General features: G+C 43.6%; 2 protein-coding genes and 1 long non-coding RNA gene across 5 annotated transcripts; 2 read left to right on the top strand and 1 right to left on the bottom strand.

Moving 5' to 3' along the window:
- Positions 1-1688: 1688 nt before the first annotated feature.
- Positions 1689-5112, top strand: LOC123426777 (zinc finger CCCH domain-containing protein 28-like). Its single transcript, XM_045110661.1, has 8 exons — positions 1689-2146; positions 2239-2334; positions 2773-2818; positions 3482-3571; positions 3782-3907; positions 4202-4280; positions 4482-4576; positions 4651-5112. The coding sequence occupies exons 1-8, from the start codon at positions 1746-1748 to the stop codon at positions 4741-4743; spliced, it is 1026 nt and encodes a 341-aa protein (XP_044966596.1). The 5' UTR covers positions 1689-1745; the 3' UTR covers positions 4744-5112.
- A 908-nt stretch (positions 5113-6020) lies between these two features.
- Positions 6021-7492, bottom strand: LOC123426781. Its single transcript, XR_006622318.1, has 2 exons — positions 7404-7492; positions 6021-6680 (listed from the first exon to the last, which is right to left on the bottom strand). It is a non-coding gene; the product is annotated as an uncharacterized LOC123426781 (long non-coding RNA).
- Positions 7162-10843, top strand: LOC123426780 (glycolipid transfer protein 3-like). Of its 3 annotated transcripts, XM_045110662.1 has the most exons (6): positions 7193-7982; positions 8183-8238; positions 9740-9870; positions 10001-10145; positions 10240-10383; positions 10512-10843. In XM_045110662.1, the coding sequence occupies exons 1-6, from the start codon at positions 7604-7606 to the stop codon at positions 10545-10547; spliced, it is 891 nt and encodes a 296-aa protein (XP_044966597.1). In that variant the 5' UTR covers positions 7193-7603; the 3' UTR covers positions 10548-10843. The 3 variants fall into 3 exon arrangements, 2 of the variants coding, with proteins under 2 accessions (XP_044966598.1, XP_044966597.1); XR_006622317.1 differs by lacking the exon at positions 10512-10843 and having other exon boundaries at positions 7165-7982; positions 10032-10145; positions 10240-10332; XM_045110663.1 differs by lacking the exons at positions 10001-10145; positions 10240-10383; positions 10512-10843 and having other exon boundaries at positions 7162-7982; positions 9740-9874.
- Positions 10844-11677: the final 834 nt, after the last annotated feature.

Genomic DNA, 11677 nt, shown 5'->3' with positions numbered 1-11677 from the left:
TTACTGATACATTGGAGATGTATCACACACGAGCCCCCACTATCGCTATTGTCCACCGAGTGCACACAAGCTTGTACCACGCGCATCGGACCCCATGCACACGTGACACGTCCATGTCTGCGAGCAATGATAGGGTATGTCCCGTTTACCCTTTACTTTGTCCCTCGCCTCGAGTCACCTATATATTTCGTAGCTCTATCATTGTTCAAGGTTAACAAAGTATACCTAACTAAAGTGAGAGAGCTTTGCTCCTTGTACCTCTTCCTAAGGGAGAATGATCCCCATCGTCGGATCGCCAAGACCTTTCTTGGGAGAAGGACCACTTGAGATCATCAAGCTCCCATCTCCTTAGGAACTGGGAATAACTACTTCTCCTACTCCTTTCCTCTTGTTGACCTTGTAATCTTGTGGATCTTGTGTGATTGCAAACTTAGTGGATGTGTCATTTGGATCTTGTCTTGAGTGAATTTCGCTCTTGTTCTTGAGTGCTATTCTAGTTCCCCTCCAAGTGTGAATCATCGGGCAACCTAGGGTCCCTACCCTACATCACTTAGTTTTGGTTTCATACGACTTTTACTATTTGCGATGAGTTTTTGTGTGTGCGTGTGTTGATGTTGATTCGTTGCATCCCAGCTATATAGAGGAAGGGTGTATGCTCTTTGCGTTTGTATTCTCCTAATGCTTTGTTTTGAGCCAACATGCGAGGGTTTGGAGCTCACCCCAAGAGCACCCATAGTGACACGAAAACTTGAGCATTCGTTAACCAAAATTCTTGGAGACAAAACCGAAGCATTCGTTTTTGTGGGAGTAGTCGTTATTTCCAACCTTTTGATTGGAGATTGGCACTCCCCAAAAGTGTGAACTTCAGAGTACATCTATATCAGTTTTGGTTGTCTCGTAACCCTAGTTTTATTTGTTGTTATTACTTGCTTGTTTGTTGCCTTTATGTAGCTTGCGAGTTTGTTATAATAAGTCATATATGGGGTTAGTTGCATAATTGAAGAATTTACATTAACATAGGTCTTCAAAAACAACTAATTTTTTTAATTTTGTAGTCCCCTATTAACGACCTATAGTCAACATCTAGAACATCTTTGACCCTTTAGGTTTTTTTCTTCTGTCAAGGGCGACTTTCATGTGGATGGCGACACTTCTTCGAACTGGTATTCACTTGTTGAGTTTGTCCATCGTACGAAGTCAATAGACCTCCGGCGTAGATTCATAGTGTCATTTTTCTCGCCGTGCGATGAGCATCAAGGAACAATTTGGTGTTAAGTATTTTAGAGCAATTTAAGGGTTCAATGTCAACGATTGCAACTCCGAGACACTGGTTCTTAGAGACATGTACGCGAAGACTTTCTGACTACCATCAGAAAGTAAATATGACTTTGGTAAAGGAACGGCCACGTCGATGCTTTGTCGGCTCGTTCTGACGGTGACAATAGTCGTTTGATGGTGCACGATCATCGATATAATTTTTATTATATTTAAATAAAATAATAAACTGCTTTGTACTTTACAAACCTTTATAATAGTCTGGTTGTTTTCAGGAAAAAAAATAACGTATAAGAATTTTTTATAAGGATTTCAATCGAAGAGGCCAATTAACGATAAAACCAAAGGCGATTTTCAAAATCCTGTCGGAAGAACAAGGTGGATTTAAACCTAGATCTTGTCACATCCGACCCCCGGAGCCGCCCCCCTCCTCTGTCTGTCGTCTCTCTCGCGGTTTCTCCTCTCCCCCCATGGCCTCCGCCGAAATCCCCAACGCCGACACAGCGGACCCCAACCCTAACCCCAGCCCCAACCCCGCCGCCCGTTCGCCGTCACCTCCGCTCCCGCCGCGCAAGCGCCGCCTCTCCCTCTCCCCTTCACGCCCCCCCTCCCCCAGCCGCTCCGTCTCTCGCTCCCGCTCCCCCCGCGACCGCCGGAGCCGCAGTCGGAGCCGGAGCCGGAGCCGGAGCCGTAGCCGCAGCCGCAGCCGCAGCCGGAGCCGGAGCCGTAGTCCGCACCAACCCGATGGCAAGCGGCGGCGGCAAAACGACCTCACCGTCGAGGCCTGCCGCGACTACCTGCGCGACAGGTGCACCCGCTCCGACCTCGAGTGCAAGTATGCGCACCCGCACCAGTCCGTTTCTGTCGACCGGTAAAAGCCCGAGATCTCGCCTCCTCTCCAAATGTCAGCGGCGTGTTTTTTTCTTTCTGATTTGGGTTTTGTTGATTCGGGAATTTTGTCAGGGACAACAAGGTGACGGCGTGCGCGGATTCGCTGAGGAACAACTGCTTCCGGGGCAGAACCTGCCGCTACTACCACCCGCCTCCTCATATACAGGAGTATGAGCTGACACCCCCTTGATTTTGTTCGATTCAGTTTGCTAGATTTGCTTGACATGTTCAGCCGTGGAAGTCTGGTAGTCCGGTTCCATGTTAAGATGCAGGCTGATGCAGTTTATGCTAGTTCGAAGTATTATCTGTCTGAAAAATCCCTCTATAGTTCGGTTTCCAAGTATTAGCAGCGGTATCATCACATGATAATTTTCCATTTAGAGATCAGATTGCCTGCTTGACATCGTGTATTGTAACAATGTGCCTCCATCTGATACAGATTGCTAAGAGCTCTGTTGGGTGAGCTAGTTCTATAGTTTTTTGTAGTTTGGGCTTGCCAGCTCAATAAATTTGAGCATGGTCTTCTCAGTTTTTCATATGGCTAATTCCACACGCTGTTGGATGCAACTTTTCTGATTTCAGCCTTCTTTGATCGATCCTGTACAGGTCGTTGCTGAGATCAATTGGTATTGACGTCCCAACAGTGAAGACGGTAAGTTTTCCTTCCTGGCGGTCAATGTTTTCTTCAATACACGCATTCACTATATGAGCTCTCCAGTTTTTTCTTACTCCCTCCGTTCCTAAATATAAGTCTTTTAAGATATTTCACTAGGGGTCTACATACGGAGTAAAATGAGTGAATCTACACTTTCAAATATGTCTATATACATCCGTATGTAGTCCACTAATGAAACCTCTTTAAAGACTTATATTTAGAAACGGAGGGAGTAGTATTTAGTGTGCACTGCTAATGAAGAGTTGGTTAGCTAATGGTGTGTCTAGTCTGCACGTAGCACGCTAGATGTGGCAGCATGGCCTGGTGTGGTCTGGATCGTGGATGAGGGGGAGATTGTTGGAAATAATTCACATCATTCATATTTTCTTCAGACTCTGGAGGCATGGTTTCCATGTCGATTTTTTGTGTTGGTGTGACCTTAATAAGGGATAATAAGGAGAAAAAATATATCAAATCGACAGTTCCTTAGCTGTCTTGTCAAAAATGTGAAACGATCCTCTTCACTTCGTTAGAGATGCATATCAGTCTGTATAGTTTTGTACAAGTTATGCTGATGTATTGATCTTATGTTATGATGATTTTCTTATACATTTACCTCAGGGCTGCCAACTGAGCATACTTCTTTTGAACATTTATCAGGTTTGCAGAGATTTTGCACGTGGGCGATGTTCAAGATCAGCAAATGAGTGCCGCTTCTTGCATCATTCATCTGTTCAAGAGTGTGCAATTGTAATATTATTTTCTGCCGTTAAAGATTGCATTACTAACTTGGCTAGCATAAAAGTAATAACCACATAAAACTGTACACATGTGAAATGTTCTTTTTCTAGTATTGTATACCTGGATACCCCTTTGTGTACTGAACCCCAAAATCTTCCCCATTTAGCACTTTGTATATTTTGTATGCAGATTGCTGATTTATACATGTCTTCTTGACAGGTTTGCCAAGATTTCTTGCGTGGGAGGTGTGACCGTATATCATGTAGGTACACTCATGTTATAGCACAACCAATGCTACCCCCACCAATGAGGGATGTTCCCATGCAAATGCCATACCCTGAGATGGTAAAGTGTTTCTACCGTAGATATAGTCTTACTCTTAAGTAATACCCTGTGGTTGACAAAAAATTACTCTCCCTTTCTTCTCTCTCTCATAAAAATATATTTTGGAATATATTGTTTATCTGTTGACCAGTCAGCAGATCCTTTGTTCTCATTTCATCTGCAGTAAGAAATCAGTTTGCAAATAAATAAAAAGAACTGCTTATTTTTTTTCTATATTATTAGGTGCCTTTTGTATTATATATGTCATGAGTTGATCATGATTAGTATAATCCTCTACTTTTTTTGGTCCTCAAGGTTTACATGCCACCACCACCGCCGCCACTTGGAATACCTATGATGGCTCCTCCTCTCTCGCCTCCTAGAGGTTTTGCTGGTAATTAACAAATCTGTTACACCACTCACTATTGCTTTTCAGTTTATAGGGAAAGGAAACACTAGTTTTGCTTTTTTGGAATTTAATCTTGACTCCTGAGTGTTGAATCATATTTGATCATAGACGACTACATGATTTTTGTAGTTCTCCTTTTTTGACACAGAACATAATTTTGATACTTCTTCTCTTGTAAAAACACAGATAATAAGAACACAGTGGAAGTTTGCAGGGATTACTTGAAGAATATGTGCAATAGAGAATCATGTAGATTTGCACACCCTGATTCACAGTCTGAGGTTTGTATGTTTCGTCATTAATTTATCTTAGTGTGCGAGCGATCAGCCAATCAATTTTGCATCTTTTCTGCTAGGTGGCACATGACAAGGTTGAAGTTTGCCGTGATTTTAAACGAGGAGAATGCACTCGACCTACATGCCGCTTTTACCACCCATCCTCAAGTTGAAGTTCTGTTAGATAAAGTAAAGTAACTTAAATCCAGTGATTATTTTTTCCTTCTCCAAATCCGTAATCAGACTAGTAATATATGGCTGCTGAATATACATAACACAAGAGGTCATATACCCCAGGATAATTTATCTCTAGTAGTTAATCTATAACATTAATTCCTTTTGGATTTGTCCATTCAAAATAGCTGGAGCAATGCTAACTTTTTTTAGGATTGCCAAAAATTTCCTGTTAAATGTTCATGTCATACGAATAATCAAATGTGTGCCTAGAGAGGCACCATTTGATACATTTATATGTCCATGTAACTTAGGGGTGGCCATGTTAGAAATGTTTTGTTCTATAATAAGATTGCAATTTTTGTCCATCAGAAGGTCATGCCATTTTTGCTAAGCTGACATGTGCTATTCTAATGTTGTAATATGAGATTATTTTTGTCGTCTTCGATTCCACATCAGATGTCACTCAGTTTTATATGATCAACTATGTTCCTTAGCCAGATAAGCTCTTCCTTAGATGCATTTTATATGATCAACTATGTTTCTCTTAGATGCATGAACTCCACAACAGCGACAAGTTACCTGTTAGATAAGTCTAGTGTTCTGGAGTATCATGTAAGTTTGTGGTGTTGGGACTAGGTTTGTGTATTTCTGATAAATATATAGGTTCGTATGTCTGATGAAATGGGCCTGTCATATTTTCAGCTAATGCATTTCCCCTCCATTCAATAACTGTTTAAGTATTGTGCTAAATGAGTTATTCATTTATGGCCAAGAATTCTTTGTTTCTATGCTTGTGCTTGTAATCTGATGAGAAAAATAAGTTATGTTTTTATATTGTTCTTCCAGTGGTCCAGCCTCTTAGTGTTCTCTAACAGCTTCAAAGTTATGCTCTGATAACCTAGTCATCTGGCATGAATCATGCCTAGTTCAGTGTGTTTTAGTGTGAGATCTGGTGGAAGTTGACTACTATACTAGATAAAACTCCATTGGCTAATGAGTCAGTGTCTAGCTTGCTGATTTTGCCTTTATTAAACAAGCTGAATGCACAGAGTTATCATTATTTAGTTTTTAGATTTAATCTAGCTCTGTTTAACAAGTGGATGCTCCTTGTTTCCTCAGTCTTGCGTGTGCCCCGCTCTGCTGCTGCTGCTGCCGCCGCTGCTAATCCTGCTACCGCTGCGAAAGAGCTGCTGCGCTGGCTGTCGTGCTGCTGCTAAGGTGCCATAGAGTATGTGAGACCCTCACAGGTGCTATGTCTCTGGAAGAAAAGAAACAAAGGTTGTTACTATCGTGTGATGTTCTGATGGTTTGCTTGAACTTGACTCGTCTTCGAAATAGAGTCTTCACAATGGACTTTGCATGTGCGGTTGTGTATTTGCGTTCATAAAGATGTTTTAGACCTTTAGCAGCGAGTTGCTTTGGAGCTTTGCATTATTGAATCTTGTTTACCATCACTTGTAACCTTTTACACTTGGTTGGTTCATCTTCTGCCCCGTCATCTAGTTCAAACTTGAACCAACGTTGGATGTTCTGGTTATCCTGGTGCCAAAAATACATCTGGAAGGGATTCAACTGTAGTCTGGTACTACAAATCATGTCCCGAGTGAATGGAGACAGGGAAAATGCCAACAAAGCCCAATGACACTGTTCACAAAAAAACATGCATCAAATTGTTTGCACGCCAGCGTGTGCATCCTGCAAGCCGTTCGCGGCCGTAGCGCTGTACATTTACAGCCGTTTGCCAAGTATGGCATACGCATCAGTCCGTCGCTTGTACAGTATGTACTTGTATCTTCTTGTAAAGATGGTGGGTGACACGGGCCAGGGCTGGTGCGTTTTGCGCGTCATAGTGAGGACCAGCCGACCATATAAATTGTCTCGTTCGCCTGGCTTTGTCTCGTCGCGGGCGTCCGTTTTATCGCTCCGGTCTTCCCTTTATTTGTTTTGGCATTTGTGTTAAGGCATCGACATCATCATGACTATAAATAAAGGAGTGGCGTGAAGAAAAAATATTATATACTTCCTTTATTTCAGTTTACAAGCGTGGCACATGTACCTAGCTGGTCGATTTGACCAACTTAATGAGAGACATATATTATAAAAAATATATCATTATAAATTTTAGATGTTCTATTTTTTAATAATATAATTTTTTATGTTAAATAATATAATTTATATAAGTTAAATTGACGATCTAGATACACGTGCATTGCATTCTAAACTGTGATGGAGAAAATATTCACTAGGCGGAGAAAGTATTCACCAGGCACCCGCGACGAGAAATACTTCCTCTGTTCTAAAATAAATGTCATAAACGTAACACTAAATCAGTACTCCCTCCGGCCGGAAATACTTGTGATGAATGTATCTAGACTTATTTTAGTTATACATACATCCATTATATTCATTTTTAGGACAAGTATTTCCGGACGGAGGGAGTACAAAATTTATACTAAACCAATAACATTTATTTCGGGACCGAGGAAGTATAAACTAGCGAGCCAAAGCTTATCACGATGCAGAACTACTACTACTGCTCTGTTTGCACGGATGAGGGCACGGGGAAATTTTACCGCGTTAAATCTGAGTTTCCTACTATATATATTGCTTAAACAAAGGACGTGCTTAGCACCCAATAGGAGAGGTTTGAGTGTACCTGCAGGGCTTCCTTGGCATTCTATTAGCTCTGCCAAAGTCTTAAGCTCTGCCACCGTCTGGAGCGGATTGAGCAGCCACGGTGGTGTTTGACTTCGACCCTCTCTCATCTCTCCTCTTCCTCTCTTTCTGAAGTCAGAAGTAGGCTTGAGACGGTGGCCGTGAGCTTGGGTCGGCACTCATGTGCGAGGAGGGCCTTTGATGATGGTGGAGAGGGAGAGGGAGAGGGATGAGGGAGAAGCAATGGCCGTGAGCGTGCCACGGCAGGAAGAGGAAGGAGAAGGCGAAGCAGAAGCCGCAGCGGCACCTGCAGCGACAGGAGAGAAGGGAGAGGGGGATGACGGAGTAAGAGACGACGACGACGACGGCGAGGAGCGGCGGAAGGAGGAGAGCGAGGAGGAAGAAGATGCGGAGGAGGAGGAGAAGAAAGGTAAGGAGGAGCTGGAAGAGTGGTCCGAGCTAAGGCTGGCGATCGCCGAGCTGTCCCCGATCAGCCGGCGCGGCGGCAAGCTCAAGCTGTGCTCCTCGCCTCCCACGCTGCCCTTGCTCGGCCTCTCCCACCTCCTCCTCCGGCTCCTCGGTGAGTACAAACTCCATGTCATCCTGCCTTATTAGCTCTAGGTTCAAAGCTCTTTATTTTCTTGGCGATCTGTTTTGGTGTTCATTCCACGTTCTCCTGCTTCATTTGATCCATCTCCTGCTGTGCACCTTTGGCCTGTTGCTCTCCCGTCCATGTGGACGTGGTCCTTGCTGTCGCTGATGCTACGTCGTCGCTTGCAGATAAGATTGGCCCGACAATGGCTGTGCTGCGGCTCGACGTCCAACGGAACATCGAGGTAAATAAACTACTCTTTTTTTCTCCCTCTCCCGGGGTTTTAGTAAGTACAGTAAGTACTCCGTCGGAACCATCAGCGATCTGGCTAAATTGCTGCTAGTAAAAACTAAGCACGAAGCAGTAGGCAGGGAGTCTCGATCGCACCCCTACCTGAGACCAAAAACCCAAAACAAGATGGCAAGTCGAGTCCAAATCGCATCAAGATTTCTCGTCTAAAAACCGTTTGGTGCGTGTGTGGTCCACGTAATACCCTGGCTTTTCCCACCCATCTCGCCCCGTGCCGGCCACACGGCTAGGCGCCAAAAGCGATGGGTTCATCTGAGCTAAGCCTGGTTATTTTACTTATTATCATCATCATCTTAGCTATATATAAGCCTGGTTATTTTTCTTCTTATTTTCTGAGCTCAGCCTGGTTGTTACTATTAATAAGGTGTATACCGCCATGGTTTGAATCCACTGGTGGAACCAAAAGAGTAGGCGTCTGCATCCTCCGCCGCGTCACCCGATCTTTCCCCGTCACCGTCGTCTTACTGGGCATGAATGCTCTGGTGGAATCGATCCCCACCATTCGAGACCGCGATAGTCTGATCGGATCATCATGGGATGGACAATGACTTCAGGAGGCCCTCATCGTTCAGATGGATCCGATTCCGTTGCATCTACCATTGCACTGTACTGTACGTACGACGATGAGCCGCTCCCAAGTTGCATGCAGCACCGCGCGCGCAGCAGGAGCAGTGATAGGATTAGGCAAATATCTCACAACTTTTGCTTTCGCAAGGGGTGACGAATGACCCATGGATTAGGGGGTCGTGTGCCGCACACAGCCCGCCGGCCTTCAACTGCTCCGGTCACATCCGTCCTCCCTCACACGCTAGCTCTCTTGTCCGTTCCTTGAAGATGTTTCTCCTCCTTTGCTAGAAGCTACGTACTACGGGTTTTGTTTCTAAAAATAATCCAAACAAGATAGGAGCTGATTTTTTCTTCTTCTTCTAAAGGCAATGATGGCGATGGCAGGGCAACAGTTTTATCTGGGCATGAATAGTTTGGATCGCACGGCTGCATATAGACTCCCTATAATTGGTGACGACATGAACTTACTGTAGTATTATTGTATATTAGGCTGAAACTTGGGGATTATTCTTGGGTTTTTGCTGTACCACTAGCTGTAGCGATGCAGACAGATGGCTATGCAACACCTAATTCAGCATTGACCCATATATGTTTTATCTCCCCTTCTTAAGATGTTTTGATTCTTATATTCATATTCCTATATCTGTAAACAAATGGATCGCTTTTTGTTTCCCTGAAGGAATATAAGGGCGCGTTTGGTATAGGTGTAGTTTAATACAAGGGTGTAAAATTTACAAGTGTGTTTTACTGGACATGAGTGTTTTCCGGCTGGAAATTAAACCGGTGGGTGGAGGTCTGTATTTATTTTACAGGTGTATTGTGTAGAAAACGGTATGCCAAGCAGGGCCTAAGTATAATTCTTGTTGCAGAGGCTGCAGGAGCTATACTTGCAGGATCCATCTAAATACTCCACCCTGACGGCGATGGTCGAGAAAGAGGCCGACGACGGCACCGTAAGGAAGGGCGATAGCTGTGCAAGAGCTATTCTATGGCTCACTAGGTGAACCAACAAACATATACGAAGATTATACTACTTATTATTATCTTTGACGTTCTATACACCACTGTGCTATACTTGATTAATGAACCACTTCTCATGTTTTCATCTTCTTGCTGTGCAATATCACCAGATCCATGGATTTTACTGTTGCACTGTTACAGAGACTGGAGGAGGAGGAGGGTTCTGATGAGCAGAGCCTTGCACAGCTTGTAGAAGCTGCGTACATGGTCTCTCTCAAGCCATGGCATGGCTGGATTTCTTCCGCGGCATGCAAGGTTAGCTGGTTAGGAGTTGATCAGTTTGCCTTTTCAGCTAGCGATTTCTCGGAAAGCCCGTCAGACGCTTGTCCTGATAACTTTGTTGAAACAGATCGCACTGAAGCTCATTCCTGAGAGGACCATCTTCATGGGCTGGCTCATGGGGGAAAACCAGAATTCCAGCCTCCTCAAGGTCGAGATCGAGAAGCTCGTCCAGTTGCTTCAGCCCTTTCTCGACGACATCCATGCCATGCTGGTCAGCACCCCTTGTGGATATCAATCCCTGATTAATTCTTCCCGAGTGTTGCTACTGTTTAAATGGTACGTAGCAGTATGAGTTATGCGATAACTGAGATTAAGCATTGTTGTCTGATGGGTTCACAGGCCAAGTTCAGACTCGACAGGCTGAAGTCGACCTGAGGGCGAAGGCTAAGATGGTCTTGGTTGGTTTCCAAGTTCCACTTCTGTGAATACCGCCATGGTTTGTATGTGTACATGTTTCTCTTTTTTGAGCTGCCCGTGGGCGTGTGCCTCACTCTGTAAATAGGTCTTCATGTAGGGTAGGACTAGATTTGTAGCGCTCCTTGCGGGTATGAGTTCTGCCTAGTCAATGTATTTGACTATCTTTTTAGCTCCAGTAAATTGCACTTTTCACGGTGCAAATTTTACAGCTCGAACAGGACGAGGGTACAATAATAAGATATGATAGTCTAAAATCTTATTCCCACTGTTTCACAATATAAGAATGGTTTTAACACTAAATTAGTGTAAAGAACACTCTTATATTATGGGACGAATGGAGTACATCTCTTATTACTACAAAAAAACTCTTTGGAACGCCTCAAGAAACTTTTGTATCGCTCAATGAGCATGAGGACTAGGGATTTATCTCAGCTAGGGGCATATAAGAATGGCACCCTGTCCGCACCGTTCATAGAAAAAGAGGTGTTTAAGACGATATCACAAATGAAGAATAACAGGAGGAAGTACGTCGAGTCCTTTGTTCAGAAAGGTAGCGTGGTGATTAAGGTAAATGATGACATAGGTCATTATTTCCAAACGCAAAAGGGCCTAAGACACGGGATCCGATGTCTCCTATTCTGTTCAACATAATATCAAATATGTCGGCAATACTTACTGGTCAGACCAAAGAGGATGGACAGGTAGTCGGACTCGTGCCACATTTAGTGGATGGTGGTGTGTCCATACTACAGAACGCCACGGACACAATAATTTTCGTGGAAAATGATCTAGCGAAGGTTAGAAATAGGAAGTTTGCGCTATGCCTTTTTGATCAATTGTCGGGTTGGAAGATCAACTTTACAAAAAGCGAATTTTCTATTTTGGGAGAGCCAAAAAAGAACAAGATACACATAGACAATTGTTTGGTTGTGAACTAAGTACTCCACCATGCATTCTGGTATCTCAGCATACCAATTCATCATCGTAAGTTATCCAACAAGGAGTGGAAATGAATTGAGAATCGATTTGAAAAACAATTAAGGTGCTGGAAGGGTAAATTTATGTCTTCTGACGGTCAAGTTGTTCTT

The sequence above is a fragment of the Hordeum vulgare genome, chromosome 2H (genome assembly GCF_904849725.1).
Source record: "Hordeum vulgare subsp. vulgare chromosome 2H, MorexV3_pseudomolecules_assembly, whole genome shotgun sequence".
Classification (NCBI taxonomy): domain Eukaryota; kingdom Viridiplantae; phylum Streptophyta; class Magnoliopsida; order Poales; family Poaceae; genus Hordeum; species Hordeum vulgare.
Note: the sequence above shows the minus strand (reverse complement) of the source record. Positions and strands in the feature narration are given on the sequence as shown.